Consider the following 25,411-nt stretch of genomic DNA (forward strand, 5'->3'; position numbering starts at 1 on the left):
CTTCATTGTACAGTTCGCAATAGGTTGCATTGTTTATTGCAGAACTAGCTCTAATTAACTAAATTACATCTGGAAATCAAAGACGAAAACTCAATAAAGAAAATGTGTGAGGAAGAAGATAGAAAAAATGAATGAGAGAATAGAGAATGGTGTAGATGGGTGGAAAAATAGGGGTAAATGCATGCATTTGAATATCATATTGACACTATAACTACAACTAATTACTACAAATTAAACTTCTTTTGGACTATATTGCGAGGCACTGTAACTACCTAGCGGGCTCTGCACCGCTTCCAAGCTTACATAGGTGTGGTCGCGTGGCATGCTAGCGAGCGATAGATGTATGTATATTTATATGGCAAAAAAAGTACTATTCAACAAAATTTACCCAAGAAATTTTAATACATCTCTCCAATCCGCATTTTCCAATCTGGATTGTTTCTCTCCATGTTGGCCCCGATGGATATCCCATGCCAATAACTTGCCCTAATATCTGGTTGCATTAACTACGTGGAGAGAATAGTCCGAGTAAAATCGAGTGTCAAGACGACAGACGCTAGCCGTCAAGCTCCCCTGACTGCATCCTTTGCAACCTCGCCTTTTTCTTCCTTTCGTAAATGCCCCGCACGACGCGTTTCACTCGGTCTTCGCCTTCCGCAAAATTGGCTTTGGCAAGCGCAACAACGCCATCCACCTGTTCTGGACTGTAAACAAAATTCCACGTGCTCATGAAATCGCTGACTGCAGGATCAATAGGCTCCACGGCTTCCGGTATCTCTGGAGATATTTTCGCTTTTTTTGAGTTGATGCCTGGAGCGGACGAGGATGTTGGTGATGGTGACGGTGGTTGTGGGGGAGGAGACTGTTTTATGGCAGGAGCGGCAGGGTTTTTCACAAGTGGGAAGTACACAACCGCTATGCCGGCATCTGGTTGCATTAATCTGAAGTCTGAGTCCGAATCATCTTGCGGAGGCAAATGGAACAGCCTTTTGGACGGGGGAGGTTCTTCTGTGGATGTTTGCTCCTGAGTAGTCCCAAGCCAAACATTGCAATAATCAAGATCGGCCTTCTCTAGATCTGGGCTGGATTTTCTAGAATCTTGAAGAACGCTTGGAATGGTTCCTATGCTCCCCGAATTTGACCCTTTGCTCTGATTGCTTTGCTCCCGGTTTTGTTCCTTCGCAGCGGAGATGTTCTGATCTGTTTTCTTCATTGAACTAATCGCAGCATCCTCGATGGATTTCGCGGTTTCTGCAGGATTTGCTGCAAGTTTGGGCCAACCTGACCCAACTGGCCACCCTTTGACACCCCTTTGCCGTGCGTATCCTTCCACAACCGATAGCCAGTTTTCTTCCTTGATGTCGGCTGACGCATCAAAAACGACAATCAGATCAACATCGCGGCCGGGGCGGAGAAGGGGATATATAGGTAGATTGTTGCTCATTCCAGCATCCATAAGGTGGAGTTCTTTGTCCGTAAAAATTGACTCTGGACACGTCTTTGGAAGTCGTCCCTTCAGTCCGAGGGTGAAATTTGGTATTGTTGCCGGATCGAAAGGATGGACACGGATTAGTTCATCGCGGTTACCATCCAGCACAGCATCGATGCCACCACATCCCGCGAGGCCACGCAAAACTGGTCTTACTTCCTTGTAGTAATGAGCAAGAGTGGCACAGAATGCGCTCCCCCAAATTCCCATAAACACGGATATCCGTAGTTCGGGTACGGCGAAGTCTTTCGAAGTGGGAACGTCCCGGCCTTCCCAAAATTGCCTCCCTGTCGCCCACATAGGTATTCCTGCGGTAAACTCCTCGCAGAATAATTCATATGGGGTAAATTCGAACCATTCGAACCACGTTTCTTGTTTTGGCCCCTGCTTTGATTCATCCGATATGGGCTTCGTAGGGGTATCGGGTACGTTTGTATCTCCTGGAGGGATTTCATGGCGCACAGCGGTGTATATGGGAAGAGGATTGGCACCATTTTCAGTGAAAACTCTCTGGTTCGAAAGCTTTAGGTCGCTATCGCGTAAATCCAACGGTTGTCTCGTTGGAATTAAAAGCCTAGAAGTCAAGAGCAAGCCGTAGATATCCACCAATCCAAACTCCGACTCTGGACTAGCTTTCAACTTCTCTACCAAACCCCTCAACAAGTATTTATTGGTTGGGGCTGTTGTAAGCTGTTTAAGTACTTCAGGTGGGAATGCAATGTGAATTCCCAGCCTATTTTTTAAGTGCTGAACAACCTTCCCAAAATCCTGTTCCCCGAGTGAGGAATTGTAGATAGCTTGCAACCAACAACTCCCACTAACACCTGCGGTATACATGGTGCAATCCCAAAGCCCTGCCTCTTTTGCAGCAAGATAAGAGCCTGCGCCTGCGACGAGAGCGCGTAGGCCACCCCCTGAACTGCAAATTGCGATTACGGGTATATCATCGGGATGTATATCGTTTTCCTGTAAGCCAATATAAGCTGCTAGAGATTTGATCATGGCTTGTCTTCGCCTCCATCGGAAATACCGCTCTTCGCGACATAGACCTTCACCAATCCTAACCCGGGCTTCCTGAGTTATCTCGGGATTCAACTCAGCATCATGGGACTCTGACCAGATCTCGTCGGCCAAAGACCCCTTGGCCATCGTTAATTCTCGTTGGAGTGTTTGGATCGTCGCAGGAAGTAAAGCCGCCCATCCTGGCACGACATATTGCTTGATTAGCTCTGGCCAACTAGGAGAACCAAGAAAATCTTTAACAACTCCAATCTTCGAGATGAATGCATCCCACGCTGATTGGGACGTTGGCGGTTCAATTGGCAGCTTCCCGGGCACCCTGGAAGGGGGATTACTTCCAACTGGCGGCAATTGTGATTGGGTAAGCGCACCAGGCGGGGTCCGTAATGTCCTTGAGCTGTTCCCCGGCTGATTTAAAGAAGGAGGAATGCCCTTAACGCCATCTTCCCCCTTCTCCCATGCGCCACAATTCCCAGCCGAGTCGTTTCTAACTGGGTGTGTCTTCGTTGAGCGATAATATGAAGCACCGGTGACCAAAAGTACAGTCCAGGTTAAAGGCGATCTCCATCTTGAGTATAGAGCTCTAGAAGTGCCCATTGAAGCAAGAACATCACTGGCTTCCAATATTCTTGTGTATTTCATCAACTTTGACTCTAGCTACTACTAGGTAGCGGAATATCGGAATATCCAAAATATTGGGATGTATTCGACAATTTCATGACGTACCATCCTGGGCTCGGAACATATTTCCTCCGAATAACTACTCCATTTACGGACTAGCTTCACTGACCGAAGTTCTAACCATCCAGCAAACACGGATTATAATGGATATAGATAGTAACCAGATCTGCTGTGGACGATTGTCTATGGCTTCGCTCTGCTCTGCATAGACCATTCCGCATTGCCACTATGCGCGCGATCGCTTCATGAAACTTTTCATTGAAACGACGTCAGCTGGCTGAAAACACTGATATCCCCAAGCAAGGCACCTTCAACCTAGATTGGAAGAGAGCAGATTATGCATCGGAGTCATGGTCGGGATGCGGAACACAGCCCATGCGGAAGAGAGTGCAGAGGTGGAGGTGCTTTACGCAAATCTTGAAAAGCTTAACAACCTAACCAAGAAGATCCAAGGTTCCATGGCTCGTCTAGAAACAAGTGGAAAGGTAGTGAAAGATGCCATTGGGCCAATTTATAGCAACACACAATCGCTGCAAGTCACAAATGCCAACGTAGATAAAGTCAACGAGGCGATTGATCGGCTTCGACAGCCTTTAGATGTCAAGGGAAAGGAGGAGGCTATAATCCGGGCTGGGTAAGCATTCAACTTAAATTCAATCCTCATTCTCAACCTTTCGCAATTCCTGGCCGCGGTAATTAACATATTCTCTAGGCCCAGAAGTGCCGGATTGGTCCAGTATTTGAGTGCTCTGAAACGACTGGATCGCGCACTGTCAGATCTAAATGCTACAAACCTTCGTTCGAATCAGAAAGCTGTGTCTGAATTTACCATTTTGCTTAGCACAGGAAGCAGCAAACTTCAGGAGATGTTCAAAGGAACTCTACGAGATAATATCAAAACCATAGAACCACTGCACTATATCACAAAACGTAAGCACCCCCAATGACCCCGGCTTACTCCGAATGGCACTCAAAATATCTATAGAGCTGCCGTTCCCAACGATCCCGGGTGAGACAGTTTTGGAGCTCTCACCTGTCTGCGCTGCGATCAGCTCAGCCACAAGTCATGGTCCACAAATTGGGCAAGCAGAAAATCCGGCTATCAGAATATACGCCGATATTCGCTCCCCTTATATCACCAACAGCTTGCAAAACCTCGCCACCGCATCTATCAATACAGCCAAGCGAAAGCCAAGCGACGGTCCATATAAACAAGGGACCAATGGTATAGGAATGTATGCTAGTGGTATCGAGGGCATGCTCCTGGCAGAACATGAAAATATTTCCCAGATATTTCCTGCGGAGGAGCAAGCGAAGGCGCTCCAAGCGACCTGTCGACCAGCGATAGCGGAATTCTCAAAAACTCAACGGGAGCTTAATATGTATATCAAGGCTAACTTGATGACGGACTGCTTTCTTGCCTTTGAGATAATCGAGATAGTCACCGGATTATCATATCGACTTGATGCAGCTACGAGGCAGTTGAAAACCCTATTCTTCGAAGCCTTGAGGCCGATCCGCGAGACCGCCAAGTTAGCGTTGTCTGAACTACTGGAGGAAACACGACGCAAAGCTGCAGCTGTCACAGTTTTGCCCCCCGATGGTGCCGCCGTCCCTCTCGTATCTGATGTCATGAATTCGTTATCAGCCCTAACGGCATACTCAAAGCCACTTGCCTCCATCCTAACATCGCTTGGGGATGGAAATTGGAAAGCGTCGAGCAAATCCAACACCGCCCCGCTAGACGTCAGCCCCGATAGCTCCGCAATCCTCTCCCATTTTATCCTAGACGTGATCGAAGCCTTACTATCCGCCCTAGAAGCTCGTGCAAGGATATCCCACCGCGCCAAACCAGTCCTCGGCGCTTTTCTTGCAAACGTGATGTGCATAGTCGACCGCTCAATCCGCAACAGCAGCGAACTATCCCGCTACCTGTCCACCCCGGAAAACACCAGCCGCCTAGATATATGGCGCAAAAAGGGCGTCTCTACTTACCTTGATGCCTGGCGTGATCCGTCCTCCCACCTCCTCGACGTCCAGTATACCAGCAGGGCTGGTGCGCGTCCCACCTCCGGCGGCCAGGTAGACTCCGGTGCCATTGTCAGAACCCTCTCATCCAAGGACAAAGATAACATCAAGGATAAATTCAAAGCTTTCAATTCGTCGTTCGACGAGTTGATTATTCGTCATAGATCATTGACAATGGAGAAAGAAGTGCGTAACATGTTGGCAAGGGAGGTACAGGCTGTTATTGAGCCTTTGTACGCGCGTTTTTGGGATCGGTATCATGAAATCGATAAGGGTAAGGGCAAGTATGTCAAGTACGATAAAGCAACCTTGTCAGCACAGCTTGCGGCATTGGCATAAATTTCGCTTCCCTTCTCTTCATAAAGCGGGTGTTAACAGCCCATTTCTCCCCGCCACTGCCGCATTCTCTTTCCTTTTCATAGGACCCAAGATTCAATTCCTTTCTATTACTCCCACCCCCACTCCCTGGTGGAATCCATATTTGAATATTTCTGTCAGTCAGCCCTGGCGTTCTTTTGCAGTATTTAAGATGTCATTAACTTTCTCTTCTATCCTCCTCACTCCCTATCTTCTCATCCTTTTACTTTTCATCCTTCTGGTTCCATATTTTGCTCATTACAGCCACTTAATTTCACTATCTATGTAGCAATGTTGCCTTTTTTTGTTGTGTCGTCTTTTCTATTTCACAGAATCATGACACAATTCTTTTCAATCTCTATCTGTTGTTTTTAAATTTTGATTATTTACTGTATCCTTCTTTCTATTTCATCCTTCCGTGGCCATCCGCTAGATATGTGGCAATTTCTGAACAATAAAAGCAATAGAAAGTACAAAGGCAGCGAAGGTAAACAGAAGCTAGTTTATCATGATTGCATCCATGGATGTGTGTGGGATGGTTAACTATTATTTGGGATAAGCTAATGCCATATTCGCAATAGCTTGGGCAGCGTGCCGTAACATTTTGGTGTATTATTAGGTTTATTATATTATTATATACAAGATTTTTACAGGCGGCACGCACCCTTCGATATTACCATCGAAATAGCATCCAAATCATTCATCCCATGCCTTGTCACCATGATGCTGGTGATGGATGGCTGGCGTTTGCAGCAAGATACTTAGAATATACCAGGTCAATTTTTCTTCTGTACTTCAACTTGGGACAGCTTTCGTCAAATTACTCATTTCTTCCATATGAATAACGATGTTGAACCCGCCTCTCGCGAGAAACCAGGCAACTTAGAGGAAAAGATAAATATATACATATATACATATATATATATATATATATATTGTGTGTGTGCGCGTGTGTGTGTCGGAATCTAAGTGTAATGTATATGCATTATAAACGGTGAGAAATGATACATAATTACTATGGATAGTGAAGGCAAGTCGGCGAGCAGGCGTCCGATTGCCTGAATCAATAATATCGAAGTATCGTGATCATTCGCAAAAACCTCCCTGAAAGAGCAGCTCCCACACGGTCAACTGGTTGTTTCATATGGGTGCAACGGGAGCGCAAGGCGGACGGCATGTAGGTCCCAACTTCAGAATCTAGAGAATAGTGGCTCATATATTCATATATTATTTGTTAATCAGTTATATTTTCGGTATGGAACAACGGGTTGAATCTTCTTAGCTAATTTGTAAAGCCGGGTGATCTTGACTTTCAGTGCGTTTCCAAGGCATTCGTAAACAGTGATGCATCGCGATGATTTAGAGCAAACAGGTTTTTCGGAAGGATTATATGTTGGATTCTGTAATATGATATATATACTGTGGCTGAGCAGGAGAAGCGGAAAACAAGAGAGGACGTATGGATTACTCTCCGCAATGGTGCATTGTAAAAATAAATAATAATAAAGAGGAAAAGATAAAAGTTATACGACAAGGGGTATGGTTAAAGGAGTAATAGAAGAAAGAGAAATATGCATCAAAGAGTAACAAACAGATGGAACGCTGCACCAGCCATATAAATAATAGATCGACAAATAAGATATATCGGAGATCTTGAATCTGCAGGGAATTCTTCGGAGTGAGGTATATGGAGGAGGAAATAGAGGAAATAGGCTCTGGAGTTGTGGAAGTTTGTTCGTTAATAATAATTTCCCAGAATTGAAAGGTGGATTCCAAAACAAGAACAAAAAGATATCGACATGAGAGTTGAAAATATTATCGTGCACCAGCAGCACCAGGCATTTCGTATATATTCTCGGGCACGGGTCCAGTGTGCGTCGCACTCAGCTGGTGCGGGCTTACTGCCTGTGGTGGAGGAGAAGTGCCAGGTGGAGGAGGGCTATTGATAGAGCCCGCATGCGGGCTTACAGGCTGAATATAACTTCCGCGATTTTGATTGTAATATTCGGCTGATTGACCTAGGAGTGGCTGCGATTGCGCCTGGAGAGGGTTATGAACCGGTGAGCCTCCTATCTCCGCAGGAACTGGCGGGGGAACAGGATGGTGCATATGAGGAGGGTAGCCTGGGCTGTAAGGTGGTGCTTCTCCAACGCCTGCGGGTTTTTGCTCTGGTTGATAGTATCCTGCTCCGACCACTGGCGGTGGTCCGACGTAGTGAGGAACCTGCTGTTCATGCATCAATGGAGCGGTCGGTGGGGGCCCCTGAGCAGCAGCATTGCCTTTCTTCTTACGAACACAGAATAGAACAATTAACCCGGCAATAGCACCAGCACCAACAATCGATCCCACAATAATACCGCCAATAGCACCGCCTGATAGTTTTTTCTTTTTGTGGTGTTTGTCATCATCATCTTTGCCATTCTCACTATCTCCTCCCGAGTCGAGGCTTTGCGTGGGATTCACATTCGAGCTGGAGGATGTCCCTGATAGCGATTCGGTTGCACTGCCAATAGAGATAGACAGTGAGGCATCAGATGTTAATCCAGATAACATGGTCTGATAGTTTGGTCCATAGCGTGACGAAAAGTATTCTGACATTGGGATAACCTGCGAGGTGACACCTAACGATGCTCTGCAGCCAAAGAGGCGCTTACCACCGCCAAAGAAATATGTTCCGCAATAAGGTCGAGTTGTCTCCGCACACCGAGTGACCCTAGGGTTGTTAGAACAAGAGGAATCGCATTCATCTTCCCAATTCAGACACTCTGTCGCGATATCGGTACATTGTTGGAGATCCGAACTAGCGCAACAGCCAACAGCCGTGCCATACTGTACGCAATCTGCCCCAGCATATGCGCAAGTCAAGAGGTTATCTGGTTATATTCGCATCGCATCGGTTAGCAGGGCATATCAAAAATTGAAAAACTTGTGTTCCGATGAGGAAGTAACTGGACTCACTAATATCACCGTTGACCAAACCACAATAGAACCCAGGAGCAGGAAAATCAATCGCTGTCCGCGACGCCCTTTTTGCTAACTCCTTTGGAAGCCCACGGGGGACTAGAGGTGGCGTGGTTGGCAGAGGAGACATGCCAAAAGCATCAACCATCAGTTTAACGGTTTCGCGAGGAAGAAGCCTGTCCGATAAGGCGTCTGCTCCCCCGAGGGAGAGCAGAGCCGACACAAGGCTCAAGCGAACCATTGCAGCAGACCTGATCCAGTCTGCGTTGTAGAGCACGATTTGTGACACACAATGCAGTGTCGGGTTGATATACGGCGTTGATAGACCGAAATTGCTAGAGGGAGAAGTTTTAAGTTGACCCAAGATGCGCCGTTAAAAGTCAACGAAAGAAGACAGCTAAAGCAGAAAGCAAGACGCGCTTGTCATTGACTAATTGGTAAAATTAATCAATAAACATTCAATTGCGAGAAATAAATGTAGCAGTATATCCTCACTCTGAGCTTTGGTGGCACAGGAAGAAAAAGCGAGAGAAGAAAAACAAATGAGAGAGGGATGAAGAGGTAAGAGCGAGAGGAGTTCAGAAGACAGCAAAACTCCGCCTTTCAAGCGAAAACGGATTTTGAAAAGCCATCTTCCCCCAAAGAGGAGAGAAAACAGAGGGGGAAAAATAACGCCAACGTCCCGTATTCCTGAGCCTCAGTTCATGTCGTGGGAAGCCTGCCAACGCAGTGGAGAGAAGTGGAAACAAACACGAGGTTGGTACCAATAGCAACAGCTTCCGATTGTTAGTCCAGCAGAGGCTGCTACCCTTGACAGCGCTAGGCCCTTAGGGGCGCTGCTAAAGTGGAGGTTGGAGTCTGAGCCAGCCTTGGGCATTTCAAGTTCCATCGAAGCATTTTCTGCGACTTTTGAGACAACTGGATATGGAAGCCATTTCACTCTCAAAAGACAAGAGAGAGTTCCCTCGAGTAACATAATCATTTTCATGTTGCTTCAAGCGCGATGTTGTTGCTTGCGTCTGTGCTTCGAGACAGAGACAATGGCTGCAGGTTTTCAATAAATAAACCACATGAGAGTTTCGGAATCACCCTGTCCACAATCAACAGTGACCCACAGGCAGGCCGTGCATCCTTCTTCAAAGATAGTCCTCATGCCTCCTGCGACTTTGTTCACTTCTTCCTGTTACTGGCGGCTATAATCCTGATTCTTCTCCCCCCTCCCCTGGTCCCGGCAGTCACCAACAGACTCGGGATTTTATCAGCATTGCACTGCGCCACAAGGAGCGCAGTGAGATATGAGTTGTGGAAGAGCAGAGGACCTGGCGCTTGGTGGCTGCATGCGACTGAACAAACAAAGATAGAGGTCCTGTTGTGATGGAGGAAGATTTCAAGCTGGCGGTTGCTTGGCCTCGAAGTCACCTTTCCTTTTTGGGACTGGAGGAGATCTCAGCCGCATACCAAGACCCAACCGTCTACGCCGTGTAAGAGTCCAAGAAACAGCCCATGCCCATGGAACTTGGCTTGAAATCGGACCAGTCAATGGGCAGACTCACTCGCTCGCTTCGCCTTCCCTTGCAAAGATGATCAACTGAGCAGAGGGTGCCCAATCGTCAGGCTCACCAGCTGCGAGCCTCAATCATTTGGCATGGGACCTAGAAAACGTGGCTTGAGAATCGCAATCTCCAAACGTCAGAGCTCACTAGGCGCCCTGATAGTCTTTGGGAGAGGTCAGAGAAAAACTATCGTGTCCGTTCGAGTCAGTTGAAGTTGATCGTCAGAGCGAAGAAACATTCAGTCAGGGATGTGGATATGCTCGTAAACTTCTACGGAGTTACGGGAACACTCCATTGTGCCCTCTCTATAGCGGACGAGGGAATCCCCTGTTGGCAGCCCCGATGCCTGAAGGCCACATGACCTACCCCTATATCGAGAGATGTTGTGGGTTTGGATTGCAGGGCGCTTGTGGTGATCGAGCTCTTTTGTCCCAGGGGCCTTACAAGAGATGCGCCCGCTAGATACTTACGGAGTACAATCAACCGACCTTCCACCTCAACCATAAACGGTTTTGTATTTGTTTTTCTTCGGGCTGAGCTATTCTTCGAAACTCCTTTGTCAACTACGGAGTAGCCTATCTTATATTTAATGTCATTCAGAGTTTATCTCTGCAAATTTAACGGGGGAGTCCGCAAGGACTAGTCTTTTTAAGACATAAACCAGTTCAGCCACCCATGGACGTTAGCAACTATATGAAGGAATGGGCATAGAATGGTGGGGTGGATATAAAGTCGTGCAGCAATCTACAATGAGAGATCCGACTCTTGACTCTGATATGGGGATGAATACAGCGGGAGCTGAACTGATGCCCTGGGCTTGAACCAGTGTGAACAGGGTCGAGGAAGAAAAGGGCACTGGTAATTATCTATAACCCTTCATTCTTATCGATGATCTTGGTTCATATACCCGTGCTTACCATGCAACCTATTTTCTCTGCATACTAGTATACAGAAATGACTGGAACAACTCATGTTTTACTGATCAAGTGACACAATGGAGCCTGTGTGCTACCAACGACCAGGCAGTGGGTGAGGCCAGTTGTTGGTGAGACAGTGAACTTGGTTAGTTACGAATGCATATCTAATCGTTTTAGACTGAGCTCGGCTTTCATCTCAAAGTGGAGGGTATTGCTGCTACCTACCTGCACACAAGCTTTTGATACCCGTCTGGCGCCATGCTATGATTTACTGCTCTTGACCATTGACTTTTGTCATCATGAAGGGTGGGAAGGCAATGAAAGATTTGTGAAACAAGTCTGCTGTCTCTCTCACCACGCAAAATGATGAACATGGACCTTCAAGAAGAAAAACTGGCAGCCGATCTAAACAAGCATAGTTCATCATCTTGATGAATCAAAGAGATTACATTGCCGTCAACATCACCACCATCAAACAGCTATGATAACATATAAAATCCATAACAATTTTCCGAGGCCAGCAACTAACCAACTACCCAACCAACAGTCCCAACAGTTTCACAATCAACGCTACATCACATATGCTACATAACCACCACCACCGCAACATCCATCACATACGGTTCTTCCCATCACGCCTCATTCTCCTCTGCCACCTGGCTCGTCTCAGCCATGCATCCACCAAAACAAAACCCGCTCATAACGCGTCCGCATATATATAGTTCCACATCATTGCTTTGCTCATAATTCAGTCTCGCCAGCAAGAGCGGCAACAACAACAGCAACAGCGACAGCGACAGCACTACGGTGATGCGAGTTTATATAATTCCGCGTCCGAATACGCACACACATGCACACACCTCCCTTAATGCTATCGAGCCGATCCAGACAAAGGATGGGTAGAAGAAGTGCTACTGGTACTTGTCATGGAAAGCCATTCTGTCACAAGTGGGCGGCCCATCAACCCTATGGAATAGAGCCGATGTTGGGTACGATGCGCCAATGTCCGGCCTCTACTTTCTTTACGTGCCTTGTCTGTGAATGTGACTGTGTGTGCGCTGTGGCTCAGGCTCAGGCTCTGCTGTGTATATTATCTCTAGAAGCATTGGCATATCCCTTCGCAACCCTTGAAACGGGAGACAACAACAGCCTTACGTGGAAATCGTGCGATGGTTATGCCGGAGGCAAACATCATGATTATATACTACGGGAAAGCTTCAAAACATACGCAGTATAATCTGGCAACAGCGCAACATTTTCAGCCGCATACTTTCTATGCAGGGGAAATGGCTCACGAAAAATGTATGCTGAAACGCGGGTTAAACGAAGCAAGCAAGCAAAATCAAGTGTCTCAGATAGCTATAGCGTTTACTCCTTGATAAGGATTTTGTTGTCCTTTTCCTGTTGTTTCCTTTCTTAACAACTGTGAAGAATAGCAGATAGATATCCTGATATCATATCGATAAAGTGGATACAGGGCGGACGCAGATGAAAAAGGAATATGCTTGACGACCGTGCAGAATGGCAGGACCATATATCGATCAGACAACGAGCAGTAAATTGTAATACATAGGAGGTTCTAACCGTTCATCAACTCGTCGTCTTGCATGCATACTCGACTTCAAGATGCTTTTAATGAGGCGATTTTGTTGTCGTGAATTCTCTCAAGGCAATGGCGAATGGACCCGGCCCACCAGCATTCAAACTTTTGCGAAACCACGGGGAGAGAAGATCGTGCCTGGGAGCTGTAGAGCCGAGGAGGCCAAACCAACAAAATTTTGCGTAAGTCGGGTGTCGAATACTACCTGGGCGTACTCAGAGATCGATCAATCAATCAATCATAGCCAGAGCAATTTAATGCACTGGTCCCTCTTCCATCGTCTTGATTACTTGTTGTTTTTTTTTTTTTTTTTTTTTTTTTTATACTCCTTTTTCGCTTTGATTTTTGTGCTTTTGTCAGATTGTGCCGCCTCATTCCCAAAGCGGAATAGCGTACCGGACAGATATAATACTGCTGCGTACCATCTGAGACAACATCTTATTACTCGCCGGAAGTAACTCTAAGTCCCCGGTACCGGGACTATGCCTGTATTCTGCTGGCATGAGTAGGGTATCAAATACATGCAAAGTTACAGGCACATGAACCTGAACCGGTAATGAGGGCAGATGTTCGTATGTGGCGGGGCAAACCACAGCAGGTACAAAGGCCGCCACCCACGCAATGTGAGGCCGCAGGTACCGGCGATGGATCCTGGTTCTTCACTCTGCGAACCTAGATGATATACAAGAGTTTTGTTGATAGATAGCTACAAAGTATTCCTTCGTTACTGTCCTGATACATCCCGGCAAGCCTTCGGAATAATCCGCCCATCCATCCTGGTCTCTGCACACAACGTCCATCCGCTTGGCTGTGACTTGTGAGTCGCTCTCCTCCGTCCGCGACCTCGGCATCGCCGTTATCTCCAGCTTGTCGTGCTAAGAAAAGGCGTTTGAGTTGAGCTGGCGGGGAGCTCCCGTTTTGCTCCGACGTTCTGTGCTCAATTCTTCGCTGCGTGGATGCTTCGGCCAACTGACAGCTAAAAGTATTTACTTGCGGCCAACGAGTTCATTATCCTGTCCCTTCCTCACACATCTCCCGCTCTCCGCTCTGAGCTCCCTTTCTCTCTCCCCTTTCTCCTCTCCTTCTCCACCACCACCACCACCTCCTCCTCCTCGAGGCAATCTGAGCCCACTCTCCAGGGTGCCTGCAAACGCCAATTGGCATCATGTGGAGAGCGTCCGACAAGCTGATGGAGACTATCCGTCACTATGCCTCGTTCCCCGCAACAGGAGTCTCACTCAGGCAGATGGTCCAGTTCGGCGACAGGCCGTCCACTGGTGTGTCAATTCGTCTCTATTTTTTGAAATTGAAGCGCCATAGGCATAATACCGGCATTTACTAACTTTGTTATTCTCTCTCTCTCTGCTGACCATCGTCGTTGCGGCTCAGGAACCCTCTTCCGCGCATCCCAGTTCTTGTCCGAAGAGCTACCCATCCGCCTCGCACACCGTGTCCAGGAACTCGGTGACCTCCCCGATGGCTTGAATGAAATGCCGTCCATACGGAAAGTCCGTGATTGGTATGCACAGTCGTTCGAGGTATGGAATTATTTTTTTATTTTTCCCTTTCTTTTTCTTTTCTTTTTTTTGGTCCGCTTCTTTTTTATTTATCGGTTTACGATATCTGACTCATTGAGAGGGAAAACGAATTACAGGAAATCATCAATCTCCCCCGCCCAACCCTATCACAGGAAGTCAGAACTCGCCTCCTCCGCCCTACCAAACCCAATGGCCGGGACGTAAAGGTCCTCGAAGAAGCTACCCCTAATCCAAGCATACGAGACGACCGATATCGATCCTCGACAACCTCGATCCTAAGAGCAAACGGCACCATCACCAATACTAACAATGGAGTCGCCACTATCGGCAACGGGAACGGGAGAAGAACAGTGGCCGGGAACAAAAGATACTTCGTGTCTACCGACGATGGCCAAGACTGGCCGCCCGAGCTGAACGAATACAACAACAGGTTCTCCAAGACCCTCCATCACATCAAACGGCGGCACGACGGCGTCGTAACGACCGTCGCGCAGGGGATCCTGGAATACAAACGCAAGCGCCAACGCATGCAGATCGACTCGAACATCCAATCCTTCCTCGACCGCTTCTACATGTCCCGCATCGGCATCCGCATGCTGATCGGCCAGCACGTTGCCCTCACCGACCAAACACACGTCCACCACCCCCACTACGTCGGGATAATATGCACAAAGACCAACGTGCGTGAGCTGGCCGAGGAGGCCATCGAGAACGCCCGCTTCGTTTGTGAGGACCACTACGGCCTCTTCGACGCGCCCAAGGTGCAGTTGGTCTGCCGGCCGGATTTGGATTTCATGTATGTGCCTGGCCACCTGTCGCACATGCTCTTTGAGACGTTGAAGAACTCGCTGCGGGCCGTTGTGGAGACCCATGGGGCGGAGAAGGAGGCTTTCCCTGTGACAAAGGTGATTGTTGCGGAGGGCCGAGAGGATATTACAATTAAGATCTCGGATGAGGGCGGTGGGATTCCGCGGTCGTCTATCCCGCTTGTGTGGACGTACATGTACACCACGGTTGACCAGACGCCGAATTTGGACCCGGACTTTAATAAGAGTGACTTCAAGGCGCCGATGGCTGGGTTTGGATATGGGTTGCCCATCAGCCGGCTTTATGCGAGGTATTTTGGTGGGGATCTGAAGTTGATCAGTATGGAGGGGTGAGTTCATGCATTTAACCCAACTATGATTACCCCCACCCCTACCCGCCAAAAGATAACCACCAACTTTTGTACAATCTTCCGGGCTTATAAACGAATCAACTAACGCTCCAATGAATCGAAAATGCAGCTACGGCACAGACGTCTACCTCCACCTCAACCGCCTCTCTTCCAGTTCCGAACCGCTCCAGTGACAATTACCGGTCATGAGGGATGGCCAGCCTCTCGTGAATTCCTCACGACACTTTTACCCGTTGCTGCACGACACACTGGCACAGACAACAACAACAGCATCAACAACGCGCTCGCGAGTGGTATCCCAAGGATTGACCCCTATGAACATTGAAGCTATCCGACGTGCACGTTCTCACCAGGGTGGTTTGTGCCGCCGGCGCGGCAGTGGCCGGGATGTCTCAGAGCGCAAGCAGGTGGGCGACGCGGCTAGTTTGGTTAGCGGGGAGCCAGGGGGAAATGGTCTTGGGGACATGGGTACGGTATGAGGATTTGGAGTTGGGTGGGTGGCTGCATTCAATTTGGTGGAAGTATGATTATGATTTTTTCTTCTTCGTATCCCACTGCCTTTGGGGATAACACCCGCTCTCGCCCGCATGGCCGCGGATGGAATGAGCATCCCCTCGTCGCACCCGCCTCCGCTCCTCTTTGATCTTCGCCTCTCCTCTCCATTCCTCTCCATTCCTCTCCACCCCAGCTTGCGCCCCCGGAAAATCACACCTTTATGATCCCACTTTTTCAATTCTCAAGTAAGGTGGTTTCAGAGGCAAGAATGGAGGAGGAACAGAACATAGAAAAATCCCGTGGTCAGGTGCTGATTTCCCTTCCCTTTCACCTGTTCCCTACGCCTTCACCTCCCATACCGCTGTACGAAAGGGTCGAGTGGGTATGGCCCATTCTCCACACAAGCCATCCAGATATACCCCCAGGATGAAAAATTGTACAAAGAACATAGCAGGGGTAGATAGATTTGGGTGCGAGTGTAACGTGTGTTCGACCCTGACTCGCCCTCGACACCCCTTCCTCCAAATTTCACCGCCCCTTGTGCCCGCCTCGCCCTCCACATCTCTACGCCTACGCCCAGCCTCTGCCGTTACCCTCTCCATTCGCGCGAAGGCGTTTATATACGATATATATAGGGAGAGGGGGCGGGGAGAGAGATAGTCGTGCAACGAAACAGCAACAAACAATCCCCGGACCAGGCAACGTGCACCTCCACCCTTTCTTGACCCCGTTTATCCTGGTCCCAAGTCGAAGAAGGGACAGAGAAGGGGGGAAGAAGGGGGTTGAAGTTATCGACATGTATGGGTACGCGTGGAGGGGTGGTTGTGCATGCATGTTCATGAGGTCATATTTCCATTGAAAAGAGAAACGAAAAGAATGCGGTTTTTGCATATATAGCTTTCATGCGTGTCGGTGTGTATATCTATAACTATATATCTATTATACAAGTATGTATAAAAGATAGGATGGGAGCGATGGGTAAAGAGCAAAGGATACTTACTATGTAACATACAGACATACACATACACATACATATGAATGAATAAACAAACAAACATGTAAATATGCAAATGAAAAGGGAAACGGACTCATATACGTTATGTATGGAGTCCTCGCTGTGTGACTCTGTGACTGTTTTATTCAAGCCTAACCGGCTCAACTCTGAGCGGCGCCAGTTCCTGATCTTCACACACATAACCAGCCTTGGTTGTACCGCGATGAGATTCATGGAATGAAACCTCACCAGATACGTGATTGGCAGCTGACCATTTCTTGGGCTTTCTTCGTGCACAGTATTGATTCAACCCGCACTACTCCGTACACAAATCATAATCATACTAAAACTAGTATCAATGTCGAGCGCTTAGGCATGGGTGCTCGGCGAGTTTCTGGACGAAGAGAACGAACTTCACCCGTCCCGGGCAGGGAAACCCTTGCTTGCATGGCCGGCTCGGATATGGCGCTGATGGGATTATTCTCTTCCCAGACATGGATGACGGCGATTATTCCTATATACCTATAAGTTACCGGCCAGCGAAGAATCTCTGTTGTCACTTCAAAGCTCAGCCCCAACGTGTCAGCGCCTGATCTACGGAGTACCGCTGTCAGTATTCCATACGGCGATAGGTCCCTCCCTACCCCTTAGAATCCTCTGCGATTCCTGCGAGATCCTCGCTATTTCTATGATCTTGCGGTGTTCATGGAGCAAGTGAAGCTTGCGTCTGCGAAACCGAAACCGAAACCGATACCGATACCAAATCCCAAACCCGCGGATGGCGCTCAACAAGAAGATATAATCGAGAGTTCCTCGCCATCTCTTCCGGCGGAAGACTGGTTCGCCTGGTTGCAAGTTCTAGGGGCTTTCAGCCTGAATCTTAATACATGGTAAACAAAAAAAAGAGAAGATTAAAAGAAGAGAAACATGAAATAAACCCCTCACTCTCTCACTCGCTCGTTCGTTCGTTCTCAGTTTCAATTCCGCACTGGGGGCATGCCGTGAAGCTGGACTTCACGAAAAGCTTCACGAAAGCTGATCTCTTTCTTCCATTAGGGGGCTCATGAACGCCTACGGAGCCTTCCAGGCCTTCTATGAACTTGAATTGCTGTCCTCGAGGTCATCCTCGGACATATCATGGATTGGCTCGACGCAGGCGTTTCTCATGTTCATCATCTCGATGGTCGTGGGACCGATCGTCGACGCAGGCTATCTGCGATCGCTGCTCGGGATGGGATCGCTCCTCGCCGTGCTCGGCCTTTTCATGACGAGCCTGTGCAATGAATACTGGCAGGTTTTCCTCGCTCAGGCCATTACCATGGGCCTGGGCTTTGGCTGCCTTTACGTGCCTGCTCCGACGATTGTCTCGCAATACTTCCATGCCAGCACTGCGCTTGCGATGGGCGTATCTTCGGCCGGTAGTGCCCTCGGTATGTCAGCAGTGAGGGGGGGGGGGGGGAATAAATATCAAAGAAATGAAAAACCCCCTCTAACCTTCTGTATGACATAGGCGGCGTCATATATCCGATTATCTTCACACGTCTTCAGCCGCGGATAGGTTTTCCCTGGGCGACTCGAGTCCTCGGGTTCATCGTGCTGGCAACACAGCTCGTCCCATTAGCCCTCATGAAATCCAAAGCCAGCCCCACAACGAAGTATCGCCTGGTCGATAGGACCGCATTCAGAGACGTGCCTTTCATCTTGCTAATCGCCGGCCTTATCTTCGGTTTCATGGGCTTCTACATCATCTTCTACTACATCGAGCTCTACGCCTATCAAGAAAGCAGCACTCCAGCGCGCCTCCAGTCCTACCTTCTCGTCATCATCAACGCCAGCTCCCTGCCCGGCCGTCTCATCCCCGGCTACTACGCCGACAAGATGGGGTCCATCAACGTGCAGACCATCGTCGCCTTTACCGGCACCCTCTTGACCTTTTGTCTCCTTGCCATCAAAAACGCCCCGGGCCTGGTGGTCTACTGCGTCATCTACGGGTTTTCCGCCGGCGCCTTCATGGGATTACCCGCCGCGGGGGTGGTGAATCTCTCAGCGGACAAGGGAAAGATTGGTGCCCGGCTGGGGATGACATTAGCTGCTGTGGGATGCGGTGTCCTCGTGAGCAACCCTATTGCGGGGGCTGTTCTGGGCGGCAGCGGGGGCTGGGTTGGCCTCATTGTATGGTGCGGCGCTCTGCTTACGGCTTCATGTATTAGCATGGCCGCGAGTAGGATACGCAAGATCGGTTTTGGGTTTAAAAAGGTGATATGAGATGTGTTAGCCTGGAGTTATATTGGTATTAGAAAGTTTTCATTTTTATTTTATTTTATTTTATTTTTAATGAAAATAGTTAAAAATAAACAGGACAAAAAGAATAGAATTGATAATAAAAGTAAAACATGCAAAAGATTCCCCAGGCGCCTGAAGCATTTGATCTCCCTGACACATTCACAGTTCACACAGTTCACCTGAAGAGGAAACGCGGTTACGATCGATAATGGCCATTCAATGCGGCTATCTAACGGATGCCTACCGTACTCTCGCAGATATCAGAATGGTGATAAATCTCCGTACTATAATGGAGTTGGTAGCTTGCGAGACACAGATGGAGAGGCAGATAGATATTCTCTTCCGCCGCCTCTACCATCCGCTTTGAACCGCCCTACATAGTCAAGATACTCTAGCTAGCGTTCAGCTGCCCAAGAGGAAGTCCAGGCACAGCAGCCTGGGCAAACCAATTTATAGTAATCCGAATACAAGAAACATTTCCATACCCGAGGAACGAGAATATATCTTTGTCGCCGAATTTGTTCATATTTAGAAATAAATCACCACCCAGCCTCGCCATTTAAGATCTTTAAGACGAAATAAATAAATAAACAAATACATCTACATTTTCATCGCCTCAACGATGCCGTCACCACCCTCATCGACCGGTTCCCAGAACTTCACCGCCGTTAGCCCAGCCTTCTCCAACAGCTCACGCCACTGTCGTGACGTGCGTTCCACACCGGAGTTGAAAGCCATCATTGTCATATCTAACTGGGCCTGGAACTGCGAAGCTGCCTGTTCCGGAACAATCATCTCATGCACCAGAAGCTTCGAGTAACCTGGCCTCATTGCCGCAGCTGCCCTTGCGAGGATTTTGAGACAGTAAGAATCCGACCAGTCGTGAAGGATATGGTGATAGAAGTAGATCCTTGCACCTATGCAGGTGTCAGTGGATGGATTATGCACATATATATGGCTTCCTTCCCCTCCTCTATATATTGGATATATTGGACGAAGAATGGGATGGATGAAGCGCAGATGAGAGGCGAGAGAGAGAGAGAGAGAGAGAGAACCTTCCTTACCTGTGATGGGCTGTTCGGTGAAAAAATCATACGTAACCTTCTCAACCGCCTCATCCAAGTCTTCCAGCGTCTCTACGACCTCCGGCAAGTCCTGCAACACTAGCCTGCCCGTGTTAGGAAATCTGTTCTTATACGACAACAAGTCATGGCCCTTCCCTGCCCCAACGTCAACAATCAGAGGCTTGTCTGTGGCTGCCCCGTCGAGGATTTGGCTCTGCACTGGGTACCAGTCAACCCAGTATTTCCGCGCTCCCATTGTATTGCCCATGAACATGTTGAAGTCCTTGAGCAGGGAGGGAGAAGACACTATCCGTTCGAATGTGGTTTGTTTCGTGTTGAAAGCGTATTGCATGAGTCCATCCTTGGGATCGCTGGGGCAGGAATGGCCGCGTTGGAGGAAGTAAGCTGGGGCACTTTGCATGGCTGGAACAATCAATTGGGAGCTGTATTATCGCGCGCTTTTGTCAGTAAAGAACAGGAAGATCAAAAGGTGAGATAAAGGGGGGGGAAGGCACTTAGCCTAGAACTATGAAAGAAAATAGCTAACATCATTCGATGGCCAGCGGCAATTTCTTCAGTAGCCATGGCCCTCGTGACGGGTGTCGCAGTCCATGTTCTTGAATCGACTTCCTCAACCAAGTGAACCGCTGATAGAGGCCGCAAAATGCGTACTGGATCGTTCATTCGGCATTGGGCCTCTTTGTTAGACAAGTAATACTATCGCAGAGTAGAGAATAGACAGTAGCACTCACTTATCAACAGCTCCTCAGCTCCAGACAGCTCTGCCAATCTCGCAGATGTAATGGGCCCTTCCTGAACGATGTGCTGGAATAACTTCAAATCCACGGCAACTCGCGCGCTGACGGCAATCATGGGCTTCAGGAGAGTGAGCAAAATTGTTATGAAGCCTTTTGCACATGGCTTAGAATGCCGGGGGGGGGAAGAGAACACGTACAGAAAATGCCATATCCACAGCTACATTTTCTGGCTGTTCCAGCTGTATCCGCAGTATCTTAACTGTCTGGAGCGCTTCTCTTCTCGCTTCAAGGTCTTGTTCATCAACGAGCCGCGGGCTGAGATGGTTCAGCTTGGTTATCAGAGCAACGGACCCTGCTTTGTTACTTGAAATCGAGCCCATGATCGGGAATGGTGATAACACGGTCTCGCTCGATATTGAATGGCGATGCAGACAGTAGACCACACTCAAGAGGGCATCAGTCGGTTCCAATGAAAACCTGAACAACGGCAAATATCACGTAAGGGGGTCTTTCTGCATTTATCGTTACATAGGTAAAAGAACAATCGACCAACCAAGGCGGGGGGTAGACGCACTTGAACGCATTTTGTGCCGCCACTGTATGAGAAGCTCGGAAGCTAGAACGGGTATATACAAAGAAGATGATATTGGAACCGGCAAGTTAATGTCTGTAAGTGCTGACCGCTTCATCGAGCTGAGATCCGGGCAGTGGGGCCCCTGACATGCACACGGTGCACGGTAGTATTGACGGTGGTTTAAGGGCTTTCAGCTCCAGCCGAAGAAGCTCCTTGATGTGCGGCTGTTGACGCAGCCTTGGACGATCGATATAGTTCTGTTCCAGAAGGCCGTAACTTGAAACGATTTATGTCCGTCTTGGTACTAAGCCGGGATCATGAAGATAGACCCCAGAGACCCCACAGATTCCGTCGCGGTCGGACCAGTTTCGGCCACTTTACACACAAAATCGCTCGGGTGGATTCTAATTATGGTCAGCAGTGACTGGTATCTCGATGCGATTCTAGCTGGAGGGTAATGCGTCGCACGGCTTCTCAACAAAGTGGGCCTAGTCATACAGCCGTGGGGAGCGAAGCCGGTCGATATTTAGCTAAATAAAAGAAATAACGGAACAAAAAAAAAAAAAAAAAAATCACCAGCAGTCCGAATGATACATTGCACCGGCTCTTCACCAGATAGAATTTTGGTCCAGTGTCTGTTTTCTCCCTGCTTTTCTTCGCAGTCGCCATGCTTCCCCCTAACTTGCATAACCAAACCATGGCCAAATTCCGCGCCGTTCGAGCTCCGGTCAGCCTTAGGACGGACCGGTAGTATGTCCCATTCTCACTCGCTTCTCGAGGTTGAGTGGAGTTGAAGTATCATCTCTGTTCTCCTCTCCTAGTATATGTTGTGTAGCTTAATTCAAACCCTGTTTGAGGCGTTTGCGGTGACCTCTTAGGGTTAGGGTTAGGGTTAACCATAACCCTAACCCAACGGAATCTCCCTCAAAGTATCAGTCAGGCCTCGTAAAAGCTACGACATTGTCAAATTTGTTTTTATCAGCTTGGAAACATGGAACATACCTATGTATTCCCATGAGAAATTAGGAGCTAAAAGAAAGAGAGAGAGAGAGAGAGAGAGAGAGAGATGGAAAAGAGAAAAAAGGGTTTTCAGGAGAGCACACCAACAAAACTCGCGGCCATATTTCACCCCTACACGTACACATGATTGATTTTAAGTCTTTTGCCCCAAATAATCCATTGCGCCGTTGCGCCGTCGTTCCAAATATAAACCGAAACGAAAGATCAAATGGGGATGTTAACCACACCACACCACACTCATCCGAAACCATGCCCATCGATATCGCATACCTACCCAATCCCAGCCCCAGCCCCAGCCTCAACCCCACCTGCCGCATGCCTCGCACTTCTCCTTCTATCCTGCCCACTACTCTCAGCGGCAGTAGCTCTTCCACCCCTTCTGCTCCCTCTCCTAGCACCATCGCCACCACCCTTAGCTGCAGATGAAGACGAAACGACAGACCCATGCAAGGAGACAGGGCCATACCCCTCATCCCCAGCGCTCCTGTTCCGCCACCCGCCATCGACTTCCAGAATATCAACTATGGGGCGCCCGGATTGAGTTCGTAAAGACGAGGCTGAACCTGTTGTCGTGATTCTCGTGGTTGTGGCTGTGGCAGCGGCAGCGGATGTAGTTGGGAGTGGGATTTCGTTGTAGGCAGTATGATTAGTAGTCGAAGCTGCAGCAGTGGCCCTGCCTTTGCCCTTGCCTTTGCCTCTACCTCTACTTTTATTGGCGTCGGCGGCGGCGTCGCTGGCGGAACCAGATAACGTCCTTTTAGGCCCTAGCATTCTGTCCTGGAGGGCGAAGGCGTGCATGTAGTTCTGCGGCATGTTGAGGCCGATGTAATGGTGTTGGAAGCGGCGGCGGGCCTCGGGGATGGTCTATTGAGCAGATGCGGCATGCGTTAGCTAGTAGTAGTTATACAATCGGATGTTGTCGGTCCCACACAATGAATGCAGCATGGACGGGGACAAGACGAACCTCGTAATTGGCCACGGCATGGTTTATTAACAGCTCCTGATCTGTCAGCACGCTGAGAGACGCATGGCGGCGTTCGCGCAGGTAGGACTTCAGGCGCATGTGTCCGACCAGCGGTGGATGGATGGGCAAGTCTGCGGAACCGAAGAGAGTCTGCGACTGTGCGTTTCCGGTAGAAGAGCTGCCTCCTCGATAGCCTGCGGTTTGGTTCATAAAATAAACCAAGAGAACTCTGTTAGAGTTGGTGACAAGCTGTATTTATTTACCTATCTAATACTGCGATGCAGATTTTCGGGCCGTCGATGAAAAAAAAAAAAAAAAAAAAAAAACCACTCACCAAAATACCCATCAACCTCGATCTCATCCGCCTCCTCCTCCACATTAGCAAAATCAGGGTCATCACTACTGCTGCTTCGGCTCTCGGGGCCGGTCCCGGTCCCCGTCCCCTGAACACTCCCACTCCCGCCAAGAACCTCTGATATGATCTCCTGCTCGCGCTCTTGCGCAAATCTCAGTCGGATATGCGCATCGATATGCTCTGCCACATCCGATGCTGCTAATACCAGGGCACGCGCTTCGAGGACCCGGTCGTACGCATCTTCGAGCATTTGGCGGGCCTGTGGGGTTAAGTTTGCAGGGAGGTGATTGTTGGCGGGGTTGTCGTTCATGTTTTTTTTTTTTTTTTTTTTTTTTTCTGCTTCTTCTTCGTTTCTTTTCTTTTCTTTTATTAATGCGCTCGCAGGAGAGGTTTTGGCGGGTGAGGTATTTATTTCCTTTTTGTTCGTTAAAACAAAAGCTCCTGGGGGGAAATGGCGGACAGAATGAGGTCGGAAGGGAAGCTGTGCGGCTGAGGGGGGATACAGAAGAGGGCGCTTCGAGGACTGTTTGGTGTTGAAAAGCAGCTTCAGGCCGATACGATATGTGTTGTGTACCGCTCTATCAGACCATCGCCTCGCGAAAGTCCAGATCAAATAAATCCCCTAAAGCTTTTTTCCAAACTGCATCCCGTCACCTCCCAGAGACCAGGTTCCCCGCGGTTGAGCAGGGCGTAACGGGGACCACTAGAGGATTCGATTCGCATGGGTTTTATTTTTGGAAGACAGGATGTCAAACAAGAAATGCCAAACTTCCAATTTGTGGTAAGAGGGAAATCGCCCGTGCGAGGAGGCGACCAAGGGTTGAGCTGTATGTATTTGGCTGCTTGAATGTTCTGGTGATGGTGCGAGGTGGGCTCAGCTTAGTTACAGTCCAACCAAGCTCCAGTTGCGGGGAGAACTAGTTAACTAATTTTCAGCATGACAGACAGACTACTCCGCACTTGTTCTATTATCGAATTGCTAGAATTACAATTAAACAGACGAAGAAGCAAGCGAAGAAGCCGCCAAAAGAGTGCTCCTTTCCCCTAGAATCAAGATAAGAAAAACAGTACCACAATCAAAAGCACAAAAAGGTCGGGAAAATGAAAAAGAAAAAAGCCAATTCCAAGTACTGATGAAATGATACACAGCACAGGAGGAGCATATAAAAGCACAGAAGCTGAACAATCCAGCGCCTAGATCCTGATGCATGTTACTAATGTATGTACAGTTCGTATCTATGTCTCGCGTTTTCCCTATATCCCCAATGGGATGCAGGAGACAAGGAAGGAAAAATGTATACAGAGAAACCAAAGGGCTACACAAACAAAAGGGCCCTATCTGCTAATATAGGTAAGTTCCAAAGAGACAATTAGCAACACCAAGGTGTATAATTATCGAAACCTTCATTTCTTCATGAATCAAATTCATTGTACGTCGTATTTGTTTCTTGTCTTGTCGTGTTGTGCCGGCATCACGTATCGCATATAAACAAAAGCTTTCTCTCAAGGATCCATGCATAAACGAGTTCTTCGGCCACGCATACCTCCTATCTGGCCTTCCTATCGAAGCAAAAGTGAACAAG

The 25,411-nt window shown here is 48.4% G+C and overlaps 8 protein-coding genes across 8 annotated transcripts in view; 3 read left to right on the plus strand and 5 right to left on the minus strand.

Annotated features, from left to right (window-relative positions):
• Positions 1–556: 556 nt before the first annotated feature.
• Positions 557–3,254, minus strand: HCAG_03912 (hypothetical protein; the record flags this gene model as incomplete). Its single annotated transcript, XM_001541764.1, has 2 exons — positions 557–3,000; positions 3,236–3,254. 2 exons carry the CDS (start codon positions 3,252–3,254, stop codon positions 557–559), a joined length of 2,463 nt encoding a protein of 820 aa, XP_001541814.1.
• A 286-nt stretch (positions 3,255–3,540) lies between these two features.
• On the plus strand, positions 3,541–5,557 carry HCAG_03913 (conserved hypothetical protein; the record flags this gene model as incomplete). Its single annotated transcript, XM_001541765.1, has 3 exons — positions 3,541–3,824; positions 3,903–4,120; positions 4,176–5,557. 3 exons carry the CDS (start codon positions 3,541–3,543, stop codon positions 5,555–5,557), a joined length of 1,884 nt encoding a protein of 627 aa, XP_001541815.1.
• Positions 5,558–7,390: 1,833 nt separating this feature from the next.
• HCAG_03914 (predicted protein) lies at positions 7,391–9,413 on the minus strand (the record flags this gene model as incomplete). Its single annotated transcript, XM_001541766.1, has 3 exons — positions 7,391–8,448; positions 8,534–8,871; positions 9,301–9,413. 3 exons carry the CDS (start codon positions 9,411–9,413, stop codon positions 7,391–7,393), a joined length of 1,509 nt encoding a protein of 502 aa, XP_001541816.1.
• Positions 9,414–13,771: 4,358 nt separating this feature from the next.
• On the plus strand, positions 13,772–15,494 carry HCAG_03915 (hypothetical protein; the record flags this gene model as incomplete). Its single annotated transcript, XM_001541767.1, has 4 exons — positions 13,772–13,883; positions 13,996–14,144; positions 14,351–15,300; positions 15,431–15,494. The coding sequence occupies 4 exons, from the start codon at positions 13,772–13,774 to the stop codon at positions 15,492–15,494; spliced, it is 1,275 nt and encodes a 424-aa protein (XP_001541817.1).
• A 2,021-nt stretch (positions 15,495–17,515) lies between these two features.
• On the plus strand, positions 17,516–19,075 carry HCAG_03916 (predicted protein; the record flags this gene model as incomplete). The annotated part of the gene is made up of 3 exons (XM_001541768.1): positions 17,516–17,700; positions 17,867–18,240; positions 18,321–19,075. The coding sequence occupies 3 exons, from the start codon at positions 17,516–17,518 to the stop codon at positions 19,073–19,075; spliced, it is 1,314 nt and encodes a 437-aa protein (XP_001541818.1).
• Positions 19,076–19,693: 618 nt separating this feature from the next.
• HCAG_03917 (conserved hypothetical protein) lies at positions 19,694–21,295 on the minus strand (the record flags this gene model as incomplete). Its single annotated transcript, XM_001541769.1, has 5 exons — positions 19,694–20,010; positions 20,158–20,600; positions 20,705–20,828; positions 20,910–21,033; positions 21,113–21,295. 5 exons carry the CDS (start codon positions 21,293–21,295, stop codon positions 19,694–19,696), a joined length of 1,191 nt encoding a protein of 396 aa, XP_001541819.1.
• A 1,126-nt stretch (positions 21,296–22,421) lies between these two features.
• Positions 22,422–24,138, minus strand: HCAG_03918 (predicted protein; the record flags this gene model as incomplete). The annotated part of the gene is made up of 4 exons (XM_001541770.1): positions 22,422–22,491; positions 22,784–23,373; positions 23,474–23,667; positions 23,808–24,138. 4 exons carry the CDS (start codon positions 24,136–24,138, stop codon positions 22,422–22,424), a joined length of 1,185 nt encoding a protein of 394 aa, XP_001541820.1.
• Positions 24,139–25,163: 1,025 nt separating this feature from the next.
• HCAG_03919 (predicted protein) overlaps positions 25,164–25,411 on the minus strand; it is a gene marked incomplete at both ends in the record, with an annotated part of 3,453 nt that continues 3,205 nt past the window's right edge. The window contains 2 exons of the mRNA XM_001541771.1: positions 25,164–25,170; positions 25,305–25,375. Coding sequence (XP_001541821.1) covers positions 25,164–25,170; positions 25,305–25,375 — 78 coding nt within the window. The remainder of the gene's footprint in view (positions 25,171–25,304; positions 25,376–25,411) is intronic.

This window comes from Histoplasma capsulatum, genomic scaffold (genome assembly GCF_000149585.1).
Source record: "Histoplasma capsulatum NAm1 scaffold_3 genomic scaffold, whole genome shotgun sequence".
NCBI classification, from domain to species: domain Eukaryota; kingdom Fungi; phylum Ascomycota; class Eurotiomycetes; order Onygenales; family Ajellomycetaceae; genus Histoplasma; species Histoplasma mississippiense.